Raw genomic sequence first — 17,262 nt, 5'->3', positions numbered from 1 at the left:
TCAACAGGTCATTCTTTTGTATTACTCAGTAGTGTTCCATTTCATGGATGTACCAGAGATTGTTCACTCATGGAAGAACATTTGGGTTGTTTACAATTTTTCTTATTACTAAAAAACTGGTATTAACCTTCATGTACAGATGTTTGTGTGAACACAAGTTTTTGATTCTCTATGATCAGTGTCCAAGAATGTGGTTTCAGGGTCACATGGGAAGTGCATCTTTAGTTCTAAAAGATACTGGCAAACTATTTTCCCATGTAGCTAAATCATTTTATATTTCCACTACTGATGTATCAGAAGTTCAGTCTCCACATCTTTGCCAGAACTTAGATTATCACTATTCTAAATATTATTGGGTTATGTTTTTAATATTATGAGTTCTGTTATCTCTCATCATGGCTTTAATTAATAGCTAATAGCATTTAATATCTATTTTATGTGTTTATTTGTCAAACATATCTGCTGTGAAATATTTGTTCATATCTTTTGCTAATTTTCTAGCTGGATTTTTTAAATGCTCAATTTTGAGAATCCTTTATGTAACTTAAATAGTCCAGGTTATTTAAATAAATAAAAAGTAGTTCAATTTATGACTTGTTAGGCTTAAAATAAATTATTATGAAAATGATACAATGAAGACAAAATTATTTTATAAATATAAAAACTAGCACTTGTTTCACTATGCAGTGTTCTTTATGTAAATGACTAACAAATTGAAATGAGAACATTTATTTTGATCATCTCCAAATGGATATTTTTTCCATATTAACTAAAGAATTTACATGAAAGATACTTAGTACTTGGTGTTCAATAGTTTTGACAACCAAACACTATTTTCTCACAACATCTTAAATAGATAATGTCCTCTAGCAAGCAAGAACAAAGGTAAATAAATAATAGTAAGAAAAAAAGAGAAGCAAATAAACATGTTATTGTGCTGAATATCTTAAATGGAAAAAAGCATATCTAAAATAAAAGGTTTATTCAAGAGAGTTTTTTTATATTTGCTTTTATATATTTTATATCTCAGAAATATATTTTCAGTTTATAAGAAATATTTCTCTGAATTTAGGATTAAGTTGAAAGCTGGATAAGAAAAGGAGTTCTCTCAATGCTGGAAAGAACTTCCTATCCCCTAAATATTCTAAGCTTTACATCTAAAATTCTCTTCTTTGTCTCTTCTGATATATGGAAGCTAATACAAATGAGGGTTGGGGATTAAAAAAAACAAATGATCAGTGGAGTAGACAAAGGGGAAAGGCGGGGAGGGAGGAGGAATGGGATCAGGAAAGACAGTGAAACGAATCTGACCTATTTTTTCTATGTACAAATATGTATATACCACAATGAATCTCACCATCCTGTATATCCATAAGACACTAATTAAAAAAAAAAAAACTGTAAGTAAATAGCAGGAAGATCAGTAGAGCAGAGGGCAGGCAACAGGGGGAGGGAGGAGAGGAAGGAAAGGGGACGTACTGGGGACTGAATTAGAATAAATTGTATTTCATGCTTTTATAATTATGTCAAAACAAATTCTAATGTTACATATAACTAAAAAAAATAAGATTATTTCTCAGAGAGTAAATAAAAAAATATTAAATCATTATATCCTTGGGTATAAATGTGAATACATTTATCAGTTCTTTCCTCACAGAGAAGATGAAAGAGAAATGCAAAAATCACAATAAAAACTAGATACCTGTGATATTTGGCAGGAAAATAGGAACAAATGTAATTTTAGGGTGCTTAAGATAAAATTTATCTTGTAATTAAGTACCATAACTTTATAGGCAAAATGAATAGAGAACACAATGAAAAGACTTGCTAAAAATATTTTTTATCTCCTGTACTTACCTTATGGATAGCAACAAATAAACTATAGCAACACATCCCTTCATCTGCTCTTTCCAATGACATATCTGGTGGCAAAGAACATCAGGATTCTGAAGAAGGCTGGGGCAAGCAAGGTCTGGGAGGTTGACTTCCCACATTAAATTTCTACTGATTACAATCTTATTATTCATTCAGACCCTGTTCATAGGACCTGAGAAGATCTGTATAGATTCTGACATTTATTAGATAGCTACATAATAATAGATATCACTTGACGAAGTGAAGAAAACATCTGTGATAAATGTGATCTGGATCCTAATATTGAATTGCAGATCATTAATTTTCATTCATATCATTGAATATAAATAATTAAAATGTAGTATTATTGGCTATAGACACTTAGAAAAATCATCTCTTAGGCAGGGTAACTCAATTTCTGAAACACTTAACAGATTTAATAAGCATCGAAAAGTACAATTGGGTACATTTAATTTGTTCTACATTTATAAGGATTGAATATTCTACATTTTTCACTTTGCCTCAAAAATATAAATAGCTTTACTTTTGATGATCACAGTATCATTGAATTATTATTATTTTTGTTTAATACTTCAAAAACTTCTTACAACTTATATCCTATTTAGGATAGGAGTAAGGAAATGTAAAACAGACAGCTGGATCAGCCAATGATGAAGGGCACTCCTACCTGATTCTAAAGTAGTCACAATGACTTCAGGGCTTGACTTCCCTTCTATATATGCAGCACTTACATTTCCAGTAAATGCAGTGATCACAACAGAATATCTGGTAAATATTTTTAAGTCTTTAATTTCCATGGTTTTATTTTCTTCATTTGATTTGATGAAAGAAATATTGAATTCATCATGATCTACCTATGGGGGGAAACAGTTAACAATTAAGAAGCAATACTGGAGTGCTCTGGTTCACCAAAGCATAATACTACAAAGCTACATGCACATTCATCTGACATATATTTACTGACTAATTTATTTATTTATTTAACAATGAGATGGCCCTGGAAAATCTAAAGTGTTACTATAACAGTTCATTAATTAGTAAATACTTCAGTAATTAAAAGTAAAAGAAAACAATCAACCAGCCATGGTCAATCAATCCATCAAATGCACAAGCAAAAGAATCACTTTTTCCAGTCAATGAAATTACTTTCTACTCTAATAATTTGTAGAAAAAAAAACATAGGTTTTTGGACTCTCATCAAGGGTTCAAACTCAACTGACCACTTTACAAACCACATAGGCTCTTTGTGCCTTATCTTCCGTGTATGTGAAATTGGGGTAGTAACACATATTTATAGCATTATGTTGAGATTTAGAAAGAAGAGATCTGAAGTAGTTGGTACAGAGATTTTGATCTTAAGAAATTACCATTACCCACAAAAAGGAGATTCAGAGGAGCGCACACACACACACACACACACACACACACACACACACACGTGTCTGTGCTCCATACCTGAAACAATTTTTGAAATATAACTTTGTGAAATAGACATTGATATTTTCCACCCTTTTTATTTAACTGCATTTACTGCATTCTGGTCATGACTATAGTTTGAAAAACTCTTGATCTAGCACAATGCATGGCACTGGATGAAGATTCAATTGCAAATGTCATAATTATTTAATGTGCACAAATGAGTACCTTTAGGTCTATTAAATGTTTTCCTGTGTGACTTGTTCAAATGGGTGCCTGTGCAATGAAAGTTCTGGTCCACTGGCTCTAGACATTAAAAATAGCCAAAGTTTCTAACACTACACAAAAGTGCTTTTTCCTGAGAACCATGAAAAAATTCAAACCCGTGCCTTGCTACTCTAGAGTACTTGAATTAAATACTTAAAATCTGGTTTGATGTATTATTACCACCATTAAGTTCAGTTTTTACTTGTTCCTCATTTGTAATTTTAAAGATTTTGTTGTTGGTCAATGAGTTCTGTAATTGCTCTTTTTTAACACATTTTTTTGAGAGGGGAGGATGTTACCAGGGATTGAACTCAGGGGCACTCGACCACTGAGCCACATCCCCAGCCCTATTTTGTATTTTATTTAGAAACAGGGTCTCACTGAGTTTTTTAGTTGCTTTGAACTCGATATCCTCCTGCCTCAGCCCCCAAGCTGCTGGGAATCCAGGTGTGGGCCACCATGTGCAGCCTTCTAAGACCTTTTTTACCTTGAATATGTTATGTTACCATAAAAGCACAGCTAAGGGCTAATGAGTAATACCAGTAAAGCAAACAGTTGAAAAGACCATTCCCAGCTCAAGAGGGCGCAGTGGAGGCCAATGTCCCACTTCTCTAAAGCGTCAGAAAAACAGCATAGGAAGGTTATTGATCCAACATAGGGACCCACTGGTGAAAAGTACGTAATTAGTTGTAATTATTTAAATATTATATAAAATATGGCCTTTTGAATTTTCCTTAACATTAGGTTTATATTCATAATGGGTAAAAATTATCTTGCCAGGTGTGGTGGCACATGCCTATAAACCCGGTAGCTTGGTAGGCTGAGGCAGGAGGATCACAAGCTCAAAGCCAGCCTCAGCAACTAAGCAAGGCCCTAAGCAACAAGTGAGACCTTGTGTCTAAATAAAAAACAGTCTCAGGGGTGTTGCTCAGTGGTTAAGCACTCCTAGGTTCAATTCCTGGTAACCCCCCCACCCCCCAAAAAAAAAGGAAAGAAAAAAATTACCTAGAGATAAGTAAGTAACAAGTTGACCCCTATCCGCAGCCTGGATTTCCCATTCATCACAACCCCACTCATTTGGTTTCATTTTTCTGGTTTGATGATGCTTGCCTAACTACTATAACTATTTAAATTCTGAATTCGTAGGCTTGGGATGATTTCCTCAAGATTCCATAGCCACCTAATAATAGAGATTAAATTTGAGTCTTCTAAGAGTCCGAAACTCTCTTTACTGCAACAAGTCAGTGGGTTTGATCTTATAAATTACACTATTTATAAATTAAATGATTCCAATGCTCTCTATTGAAACAATAGCTAATAAATATCCAATAGTAAAATATGGCACAACATGAACGTGGTGTATCCTATCTTTAAAATATTTAATAAAATCCAAAAAGAATTCTGGGTCCTCAAACTTAATATGTACAAATGTTCATATATTTTCCTTAAACCTACTCCACCTGGGTTGTTAACAATTACCCAAGGACTGAAACCTCAGGCCATTTGACCCCTCATTTTCCTTCTATCAGTTTGACCTTTCCTTCTATATGAGCTTGTTTGCTCATACCACATTTGATCATCTATTATTAATATGAAATCATCCTCATCATTTTTGAGCTACAACAAATACAATGTCAGCAATTAGACCCTGGATCTTCTTTACCTGCCGGTCTCCTATTTTTTTCTTCTTGTCCTACCTCACCTCCACCTTTTCCTATCTGGTGCAACCTTATTCAATCATTAAGTCTCAGAGCAAATTTAAAGAGCTTTTTGAAGTCTCTATATCCTATGGTCCTCCATAACAGAAAATTTAGTTTGTTAATTTGTTTTCTCCAAAACTTTCATACCTCAGAATCTATAATTAGCCATTTAAATCTCCACATCCCCCATTAAAGTGTGAGCTCCTTGAAAGCAGAACTTTACTTTTTCATTCTTGTTCTAGTGAATAGAAGCTATTCAACAACTATTTGTTAAATGAAAGAATGAAGGGAACAATGAATAAAATACCACAAGATGCATTCATTTCCAGTAGACTCATCCAGGATGATATCTATACTCAAATGTCTTTAGGGAAAATTTTAAAACAAATTGTGTTTCAAAGTCATTGAATGGAAGGATTTTGTGCTCTTGTGACACATTTTTCAGAAACCAGGCTAAAGCATAAATCCTAAATGCACTGATAAGTGTTTTGCCTTGGTCTGGAAGCCAATGATTTAAAAATGTTGATGGTTATATCTTTCTGAAATGAGTTTCAGATAAACTATAAAAGACAGTGACCACATCAGATTTATTCACTTCTACACAGCCAGCACCTGGCATGGTGCTGACATTAATTGCATTTAAAAATGTTGTTGAATGAAGGAAGGAAATATTTCTATTCCTCAGGATGCTATCCTCAGGTCCTCCTCTTAGTTAGCATGTTCTATAGTTAATATCATCAACTTCTATAATATTAATTATCTTCTAAATACAACACTTTCAAAAGTTGCTAATCCAGAATTTCCCTCCTGTGTTCCAAAGTCACATGTAGTACTGCTAACAGGTATGTTTACAGGGAGGACTCTAAGGTACCCCAATTTCAGAGTGTCTCATACTGAACTTTTTCTTTACAGATCTATTCCTTATAATTTTGTAAGTCACATGTCCTACAATCATTCTTGATTTGTCCTCTCACCATTCAGTGAGTTGGCTGATTTTTTTCACCAAATCTTATAAATTTAAATTGGTTTTCATTCTTTTCCCCACATTACTCTTAAAGTTTCCCGTGTCTGTCTAAATTTGCATTCTAACACTGCTCTCAAACCATCCACTACAAACCTATTCATATGGTACAACAGAAATCTACATCACTTCACTGCTTTAATTCCTCAAAATCTGCCACCCTACTACTCAAAATAAAACCTGAACTCTATAACATGTTATATAGTTACCCTCCCAATCTAGCTTCTTAATCTCTTTTTTCTGAATGCTATGGCCTCGGATAGTTGCACTACTCACTTTTTCTTAAATGAAAATTACTCTGTTTCCTTTTTCTTTTCAGGCACTGCTTTAATTATTTTTCAAAATTTAGTTCTGATTTTATCTTATACGGGAGATGATTTCCTAATGCCTTCTCCTTTCTCATTCTGTATTATGAGTCTATTTGCATTGTATTTTAAACCAATGCATTTTCATCAGTTAACCCCCTGGTTTATATATATAATCTATGCCCTGAGAATTAATATAATAATAATTATTTTACTAAAACTTGATACTTAGTAAGTACTTACTATGTGTCAGGAAATGTTCTAAATTCTTTATGCATTATTAACTGATTTAGTCCTCACAGACTGTCTATAAACTACAATTATATTTTTATTTTACATATACAGATACTGAAACACAGAGAGGTTAACTAAATTGCCTAAGGTCTAACAGATCTGGGACTCCAATTCAAGTAGTCTGTTTCCAAAACCTGCATCCCTAACCATGATCCATACTGTCTTTTAAAAGAGAAGGTAAGACATGTCTTACCGATTTGATGTCAATCAGGTAGTATGTTGGTCCCGTGATGACAGCAGGTTCACCCCAGCTGATGTTGATGCTGAAAGGTGATGTTGCTACTACTTGCACATTTTCAGGAGGACCATCTGGAGCTATGACAATAGAAAATCAATTATTCTGCTACATTAGTTAGCGCTTGTGACAGCACAACAATAGAAAAGACCATGAAAAATGGATAGTCATAATGAATTAATTTTACATTAATTTACAGTTCATAGCATGCTAAAGGTATTAGCAAATTAAATGAACTAATTACTTATAATTAAAACTTCCACAAGAAAGTGATTAATTAAATCATAAATATGTGATTTTAAACTTGAAATCATATTTTGAAAGAAAGTGCACCAGTTCTAAAATAAAAAATTTGTATAAATAAATGTTTATTTAGAAATAGATAATCTAGTAATGCAGTTTTAAGAAAACTCTTGCAGAAACATATTGGACCACCCAAAGAGAGGCAAAGGTACATAGATGAAAATAGAAATCAGTATAAGGGAATTATGGTTAAAATATATTGTCTTAGTCTTATAAGTGTACAAGGGTAAACTGAGTTCATTTTACTGTTTTCACTGAGGAGATAGGATAAGAAATAGGTTATCCAATTGTTCTGATCTATTATTAAAATAGTAACCTTCAAATAAATCCTGAATTCACCATGATTCCAAACTAATTTTTAATTTGTTCTACTTTTCCAGTTTTTTAAATGTAAAGCAAGGGATAATATTTTAAGAATTAATACTGTTGAAAACACTTATGTGTGAATTTTCAAATTGAAAAACCACTAGAAATCAGAAGGGTGAAGAGTACATTGAAAAGACTTAGTCGCAGTAAATCTGACACAGACATTAACCTTGGAACGCTGCTGTGCCCATCTCTGTCCTCCCAGGGCTCCTAGTCAATTCCAATGACGTCGAACATTGGGAGGCAAGTATTTCCTGCTTCCCATTTTTAAATCCATATGAGAAAACATTACTGAACAAACCCTATTACATAGAATTTTATAAGATATACATTTTATACATATGGAATTTTATAAGATATAAAAGGTAGATAAAATGTCCCTTTCCTCAAATAATTTATAGTCTAGGAAGAGCAACAAGCTGTATGATCTTGATGAAACAACAAAAAGTTCAGACCTCAGTTTCCCCATCAAATGCTTATTTCATAGTGTTTAGAAGAGAACTGTGGAGAAAGAATATGTGCAAGTGGCTAGTTCAGTGTTGGGAACATTACTATCCAAAAATATAATAAAGGGCCTAGTTAAGATAAGGACTAACTGGAAATACAAATAATTTTCTATGAGAGGGCAAAGGGCAAGTCCCTGAGTACGGACAGAGCTGGGAGGCAAGGTAAAGCTGCATGGAGAACCTGGGAATCATAGGCTTTCAGAGATGAGGAAGATTTCCATAATCAGAAGGGCAGGCTTAGGGGCCCTTCTATACTAGGGGGTCACAGCAAAGCCACACAGACACAAACAGCAGTGTCTGCAGGGAGAATTGTGTTACTCTAGAATTGCTCTCCTTGGTAAGCATCCATTTTTTAATTTACACATTCAAAAATACTCTGGGAAGGAGTCCATAAACTTCACCAGACTGCCAAAGAAATCATACTATTAAAAAAAATGGAATTCCTAAATTCAGGGAATAGAGATATCACAGAGAGAGCAGTGTTCATGGAAGCAGATAATAGCAGAGTGCTTAACGGTTATGTTAAAAATTTTGGAGTTCATTCTTTATAACAAGATGGCACTAATATTCTTGAGAAAAGAAGTACTTTTCTAATGACTTAGGAAGAAAACTCAGAAGCTGTGACAAAAGGAAAATGCACATTGTTTCAGCACCTTGTCTTCCAAAAAGCCAGGTGAGACAAGAGTCCCTAAAGTTGACTAGTGATAGTAGGTATGTATCAGAAGAGATGAAACCTACAGTCACTTAGACAACTTGACGTAGAAGAACTAGGGACAGATGAGATGTGGGTACAAAGTAACACAAAGGAAGTAATAAAAGTTAAGTCATGCATTAATGCTGGAATAATGCTGATATAGTTCACAACAGGAACATATTGCTTTTGGTGGATTGAGACTGTGGGAGATGATAAATTTGGATTTGCACTTATTGAATCTGAGAAACTGAAAAGGACTTAGATCCATACCTGGCAATTTGAAAGGTGAGTCTAGAACTAGAAAGACAGGACTAGAATGGAAAAGTGTTCTTTTTATAAAAATTTAAGATAATTTCTTACAAATTGGTATAGACTAAATATGGCAGGTACATCTGGTTTCAAGTGAACCACATGCTTTGTAGAGAGTCAGAAGGTTTTACTTTAATTACCACATAGGCATTTAACATGTTTCTATGTTCTGAAACGTCCCCTTCAAAATCTGGCTATTGGAACTTAATGGTCTATGTGATGGTGTTGAGACGGGGGACTTTTAAGAGGTGATGAGGTCATGTAGGCTCCTCCCTCATGAATGGGACTAAGGCCACTATAAAAGAGGCTTCACGAAGCACGCAGGTAGCTTGCCTTTAAGCTTCCCACTATGTGAGGACAAAGAATTTCTCCCTTCCAGTAATTATACCCTCACCAGACAATCAGACCTGTTGGCACCTTGATCTTGGACCTTCCAGCCTCCAGAACTATGAGTAAATAAATTTCTATTCCTTGTAAATTACCCAGTCTCTAATATTTCATTATAGCAACACAAATTAGGCTAAGATAGAGGTTAATAGAAGTGACCACCTTCATAAGTGAGATGATTAATATTTACAATATATTTCCCAGGAAGATAATATTATAAAATATATTTTAACAATAGCATTGACATATTTTAGTAACAAGTACATAAATGTAACTATAGTAATGAATGAGGGACAGATTATATAGAGCCTTTAGGGCTACTGCTAAAGTTTTTGTAAGATGGAATATTATGGGGGAAAGACCAAATGCCATAGATCATTATCATGAACTGGAAGAGGCCATGATAGGTTGTGGTTTTTGATATCTTAACCCATAGCAGAAAGATGGGCTAAAATTAATTGGATCAAAAGAAGAACAATCATCTCCAGAATCAAACCGATTCATATACTTCTATACAATACACAAACAGCAATATTGAGTCTACACTTTAAACCAACTCACTCTAGCAGGCAATCAGAATTATCACCTCACTGTTGCCCAGAGATCATGAATAACTTGCTGAGAATTTTTCTGGCCAAGAAAGTTGTTGAAATTTTTTCTGACAATATTGATGGTAGTTTATGTTTGAAAATACTATCAGGGGAATTTGTCCAAATCTTCTTTGCTCCAAGGTATGGTTCTTTTGAATCTTAACTGAGGACAGACTCAAAGCCATTTCCCAAGGCAAACATTGACTTGCAAATATGTCTGTACCCCAGTTCAGAAAATCTTGCTTCAATTTCTTCTCTTTCACAGTAAAATGTCAACCCTGCAATCATTCCTTTGATACCAGCAATCAAAGCCCTCATCAGGGAGTGTCTGCCCACCCCAAGCAGAGCAGAGAAAAAGTGACGCTCAGAGATCATTGCTGGATACATCTGACTACCCAAACTAATAAATATTTTACGTTCCAAACATGAATCAGTCATTTCAGAAAAGCAAGGTATTTAGCTCCTCACTGAGTGACTTGAACCTAATGTCATTTCTTGAACTTTTCCCAGAGTTGTTCTTTCCTCTTTCCTTCCTTTCTTTTTTAAAGACACAATCATTCGAAACCACATTTGTATTTCAGTAAACTTTTAATGAAATTTCCTGTTTCGTTACACAGCTATTTCCTGTATTTTATCAACCTGTGTTTTCAAAATATTGGAACTCTTACATCAAACTAATGAATAAAAGTAAATATATATATGAGAATATATGTAAATATATTGTACTCATATAATGCAAAACAATATATATTTCTCTATTGGAAGTGATGAAAATAATTATTTGATTAATCCAGAGGTAATTTAAAAAGAAGGATTTTTTTTAAAGTCCTCAATTATTATAAATTACCACCTAATTATTTTTGCATTTTTCAAATTGTATGATGTACCTTTAAGCACAGGAATATTTCAACCCTTTCAGGTAAACTTGTCATGGAATTTATCAAAATACCCAAACTGCAAAATAAAATATGTTTGGGATTATATTTCTGTTTTAGCACAGTATATAGTAATCTATTAATAGAGTTACATAAAAGGGAAATACAAAATTACAATTACATACAACCATAGAAACAAAATGATGTACCCCATTTGTGTACAATAAATCAAAATTCAGTCTGTAAAAAAATTAAAAAATAATTAAAAAAACCAAAATTACAATTATGAATGCCAATTACCAAAGTAAAGGAAGTTGATGATGGTGAAGGAATGGGGAATTGAAAACATGCTAGTTTAAAAGCAGAGTAACTTACAAGCATCTTTAGGAGACTTTGTTTGTCTCCCCATAAACTGTCACATTCTGATTTAGGATTGTTTGTGAAATGAATCTAGTCAGTAATGGGCCAAGATATCACTATACCCTCTCTCTTATAAATCACAGCAATTTACTCAGTAGGAATGATGTATCCTTATTCTCTCATTCCCCATAATCCAATCACTTCCTCTCATAAGCACTTTCCCCCTGGTTTTCACAATAATGCATTTTCTGTAACTAACAACCATCATTTCCTGATTATCATGCTTCTATCCTTGCACAGGAATGTGGGTCTTATGTGGGTCAGGGTCATCTTTCCCATCCATCTGTGTCTCAATGCTAAGTGTGTTAGCTGAAAGGTGAGTCTGGATAGACCATCATTTTGCCTAGTCCATATAAAAGTCTGAATGTTCCCAAGTCTGTGCCACTTTGACTAAGAACCAATGAACTTTGTTGTGTCTAATACTACACTTTCAGAATAAGCACAAAGACTTTTTAGCAACATTGCCATCTGTAGATTTCTGTATATCTAATTTAGTTGTGAAAAATACTATAGAAAATACTGTATGGTTTTTACTGCACTGTTCTATGGTGAATTTCCTATGAGAAGAAGTATAAAATAAATACAAGATTTGACAGCAGGTCACAAAATCATGAGCTCTGTGTATGATTTAAATTTTCTGTCCAGTTTAAATTTGAATTTTTAAGTCCAGTTTAAATTTTATTTAAAAGGCCTACTAATAGGGTATTCTAGTTTTAGTATCTGATACACAGGACCCCCAGATTCCTAATGACTATCATTACTATGTGAGGGGGCCTGTTTCTCAACTATAGAAATTTTAAACACATTTGGGACTGTGAACTGATTTTGATTCAGCACACATGCAAGAATTAGTTTTGAGTTTTCGATGTCTCTAGAGACTAAAGAACATCTAATTGGCTGCATGGATCCTTGTGCCTTAAACCATTCAGGACATCCAAAGCCCTGAACAAGCTTAGCAATTAGATTCACCACATTTCTACCACCAGGCAGCACTGTGATAATTGGTTGTCCTTCCCTAGTGTTGGCCATTTCCCTAGAGCCCAGAATTTCATTGACCCATATGGCATACCAGTCTTGCTGTATGAAATATTTCAAGGCAAGTCATTGTACAAGACTTCAATTTTGTTTTACAGTTAGATTTCCCAATAAGGTAGTACCATGAACAAGTGCTATAAACCTAAGAATTTGTCAGATTAGACTATTTAATGAGTACTGAAAATGATTCATGGATGTTCACAGTACCAGGTTCCAGTGTATAATCATCTTATTTGATGCTGAAATGAGTTATCTACCTAATTTCAGACCGGCTTAAACTGAAAACACAATTCAAAAAAATAAATAACACAAATAACAAACAGAAGCCCTCATTTCCAATGCTAGGAATGTGAGGTAAGAATGAAAATATTTTAATTTTAGTACTATGTAATTAGGATCAGATAATACATCATTTCCTAGCATAGCATCATGTTTCCAAAACAAAGTGTACAATGTGGTTCTCAAAATGTGGTCTCCAGACCAGCAGCATCAGTTGCACTGGGCAAGTCACAAACCACAAATTCTGAAACCATATCCCAGACTTATTGAATCATACCCTAGTTTTGGGGCACAAGCAAATAACATGCCCTCCAGGTGTCCCTACAGTACAAGTTTGAGAACCAGTGCTCTCCAATATCAACATACCATTTGAAAGAGTAGTGACATTGCTTTGCAGATTAGGGAGTGATTCTTATAACTCTTAGTAACAAAGGTGGAATGGGAGTTAAATTACTGCTTCTGTGAAGGCTGGAAAAGTAGCTGTGGAGGGAATTTGGAAGCTGGTAGTCGATATGAACATTTGTGTACCAAGCTCCACAATCTGGTCTACTCCTATCTTTCATTTTATTTTAATTCTGGATAACTAGGAAATAAGGTTCTTCTTACCCTCACCTCCTTTGATCCCCCAAGTTTCTAGAATAACAGGTCTTTTTTTTTATTATATTTTTTTTATTGTAAACAAATGGGATACATGTTGTTTCTCTGTACATGGAGTCAAGGCATACTATTTGTGTAATCATAAATTTACATAGTGTAATGTTGTTTGATTCATTCTGTTATTTTTTCCCTTCCCCTCCACCCCTCCCACCCCTCTTTTCCCTCTATACAGTCCTTCCTTCCTCCATTCTTACCACCCTCCTTAACCCTAATCCTAAACCTAACCCTAACCCTAACGCTAACCCCTCCCACCACCCCCCATTATATGTCCTCATCCACTTATCAGCGAGATCATTCGTCCTTTAATTTTTTGAGATTGGCTTATCTCACTTAGCATGATATTCTCCAATTTCATCCATTTGCCTGCAAATGCTATAATTTTATCATTCTTTATGGCGGAATAATATTCCATTGTATATATATGCCACAGTTTCTTTATCCATTCATCAATTGAAGGACATCTAGGTTGGTTCCACAATCTGGCTATGATGAATTGAGCAGCAATGAACATTGATGTGGCTGTATCTCTGTAGTATGCTGATTTTCCTCAGAAAGCTTGGAATGGAACTACCATTTGACCCAGCTATTCCATTCCTTGGCCTATACCCAAAGGACTTAAAATCAGCATACTAGAATAACAGGTCTTTATAGTCCATAAAAACATAAGGAAATGCCACCAATTCTATGCTACCTTGAAGCTCTACATGGGAACAACCTGAAATAACTGAGGTAAGGCCATCAGAGTGATGGAGCATTAGGGCTTGGATGAATGTTGCGACTTTGTCTTCCTATTCATTTATACAGAGGTATAATTTGGGTAAAATAAATATCAAGAGTATCAATAAAGAAAAATAAAAATCTAGGAAACCCCAAAAGTTTAGTTTGAAGTTTTGCCCCCTTTGAGTGGGATTGGAGATGGTTGCATTATATACTAGGAGCTCGTATAATATCCTCAGTTCTCTCAGTACCAGTAGTCAAAGCCAACAATATTTCAGAGTGATAATCCTTTTAATTTCCTTTAACTGCTGTTTTTGTCCTGAAAATATATGTGCTTATACTAATGCAATTTTCAAAGATATTTTTATTTACATTCTTGAACATTTGCTTAATAATCTGGCAAGCACTTTTTTGGCATTAAATATGTAGATGGATGCTTTTTAAACTAGTTTTAATTTTATATGCTGACTGTTGCCCCCTTCATGCTATGATTTTACCTGAATCTATTCTCTTTGAATCTCTTCTCTTTGTGATCATACTTAGCACCCTTCGACCTTCCACACCATGTTAAGGCTTTTCACAAATCCTAGTCAAGATCTAGGAGTGTAGACTTCATCCTAGAAAAGATCTAGGTTCATGAAAGTATCAATGTGTAAAGTAGTTGAACCAAACCAGCATATGAATTCCACAGCCTGGGGCTCTCACTGGGCTTGACCAGAAAAAATGCCCAAATCAATAGGTTTATACTTAACCATAGAATCTTTCCATAGTTAAATGAGAGTTCTCTTTACTTCCTTAAAAAAAGCAGAAGAAACAGCTGAATACTTGTTGACTTAATGCAGGGGCAGAATTTGAACTTAAGATAAAGAACCAAACTCACAATGCATTAATCCTACTTCACACTTCTTTTTGGACCAAAACAAAGAAGACTCCCCAAAGAATAAAAGGAAATGCAATTCAACATGAGATCTGAAGATTGAGATGAGAAAGGAAGAGAGTACATTTGAATTTTAAAAGGATAAAATGAAGCCAAGTGGGTAGCCGTCCCCCCACTTTTAAAAAATGAAACCAGGCTTTAAAAAAAAAAAAAAAATATATATATATATATTTATATATAGATGATTTTTTAAAAACATAGGAATAATAATAATTTCCTTTGATTTTTTAAAATTATTTTTCTGAAAACACATTTTACTTGCTATGTTAAATACAATTTCAACAATAAATATTTTAACAGTATTTAAATTCTAAAAAACTTGTTTGATAATCTGACAAAAGCTCTTGTCACTATTAAGTTGGATAATTTGTTAAATACTTTGACTTTATGTGCTTACTATTTATCTCTTTATATTACTATTTCACCCACTATTTTCTCTTTGTAGTCATATTTAGCACCCTAAATTTTAACATTATGCTTCCCTTTTGTTTTCTTCATGAGCCAACAACCTGGTACGGTCCTCACTTACTACACAAATGTATTCATTATTTTGAGAAAGATTTGGATATTTTGAATGTTTCAATCCATTCTGAATTAAGCATTTAGTAATTTCCTTCACTGTCGGAAGCCCTTCTAAATTAATGGTGTACATAGTTCTTTCCTACATGAAAGAACTTCCAAAATGGGAATAGGAAAGACAATAGAATGAATCAGACATAACTTTCCTATGTTCATATCTGAATATATGACAAGTGAAACTCTTCATCATGTACAACCACAAGAATGGGAAGTTATACTTCATGTATGTATAATATGTCAAAATACATTCTACTGTCATGTATACCCAAAAAGAACAAATTAAAATGAATAAAAAAGAACTTCCATAGTTCTTTCTTATGTTAATTAATAAAAGGGAAACTCATAAAATGATCAACAAAATAAAATACACGGTTTTATTGCAATAAAAGAAAGCTCAACATATTCAACAGAAAGAGTAACTGACCAGGGGAATTTTAATTTTGACATTAACTATGCAAGTATTTGAAAGACAAGTTTAGACCAAAAGAAAAAGAAAAAAGAAAATCAGTATGAACTATTTTGAAATATGGAGAATTTTTCACCCAAATGCTTTTGCATCGATATCGAACACCTTCCTTCCACACCGTAATGAGTTAGGTAACAAGTACACATGAAGGGTGAAAACAAGATATGGCTATCTGGGCACACTTGTTTTTAAGGAATTCAGAATCCCACAAAAGAAAGAGAGATCAATAATAATGATGCAGTATGTTCAATGCTTTAGAAACAAGTTTAGGAGGTAGGAGTGGAAAAAGGAATTTCTTGAAGGCTTTTCAAAGGAGATACTTAACATAAAACAGAAAGAAAAGGTAGCTGGGTCTCCAAAAGAAGAGAATGGAAAGGGCAGAAAGAAAGAAGAGGTGAGACTGCAGCATAACAGAGGAGCAGTGCTTGTGTGGGGGATATCAACCAAAGCATAAGTGACCACATCTCACTCACTAAAAGACCGGTTTTTACAGGCAGGCAAACAGCAGTCCATCAAAGATTTTTCAACAGAGGAATGACATGGTCAAGTAAGTATTTGAATGCTCTGTGCAGATAAAGGGTAGAAAGTAGGGACAGAAAGACCATTTTCATATCTTTACAATAATTTAGGAGATGAACGTTAAGAGTCTAGATTTGGAGATATTTACCAAAGATAAATAAGCAAATGCAAGAGATATGTAGAAGATAAATTTAATAGGATTCAGTTATTGACTTGTGAGGGATGAGAGTAGCTAAAAAGAATTAAGAATGATTCCTAGATTGCTAGCTTGAATACCTAGATTAACAGTGGTGCAATACACCAAAGCGGGGAACCAATAGGAAGAAAGCACTGGCAGCGGGTGGGGCGTTGGTACTATGGAGTCTGCGACGTCTGTGGGAACCCCGTGGTCATACCAATAACTTCAACATACTGGTCTAGAGGAGAGAGATGTTGTTTTGAATTATACATTTGGAAGTTTCAGGCAGCTAATTTAGAAGAATTTCAACAGCATCTCCTTTCACAGAAGTG

The 17,262-nt window shown here is 34.1% G+C and overlaps 1 protein-coding gene across 5 annotated transcripts in view; it reads right to left on the bottom strand.

Annotated features, from left to right (window-relative positions):
• Positions 1-17,262, bottom strand: part of PTPRQ (protein tyrosine phosphatase receptor type Q) — a 216,113-nt gene that overhangs the window by 75,922 nt on the left and 122,929 nt on the right. For all 5 annotated transcript variants that reach the window (XM_079140697.1, XM_079140699.1, XM_079140698.1 and 2 more), the window contains 2 exons: positions 7,072-7,193; positions 2,543-2,729 (listed from right to left, as the gene is read on the bottom strand). In XM_079140697.1, the coding sequence (XP_078996823.1) occupies positions 2,543-2,729; positions 7,072-7,193 (309 nt within the window). The remainder of the gene's footprint in view (positions 1-2,542; positions 2,730-7,071; positions 7,194-17,262) is intronic.

This window comes from Sciurus vulgaris (genome assembly GCF_902686455.1).
Source record: "Sciurus vulgaris genome assembly, chromosome: 5".
NCBI classification, from domain to species: Eukaryota; Metazoa; Chordata; class Mammalia; order Rodentia; family Sciuridae; genus Sciurus; species Sciurus vulgaris.
Note: the sequence above shows the minus strand (reverse complement) of the source record. Positions and strands in the feature narration are given on the sequence as shown.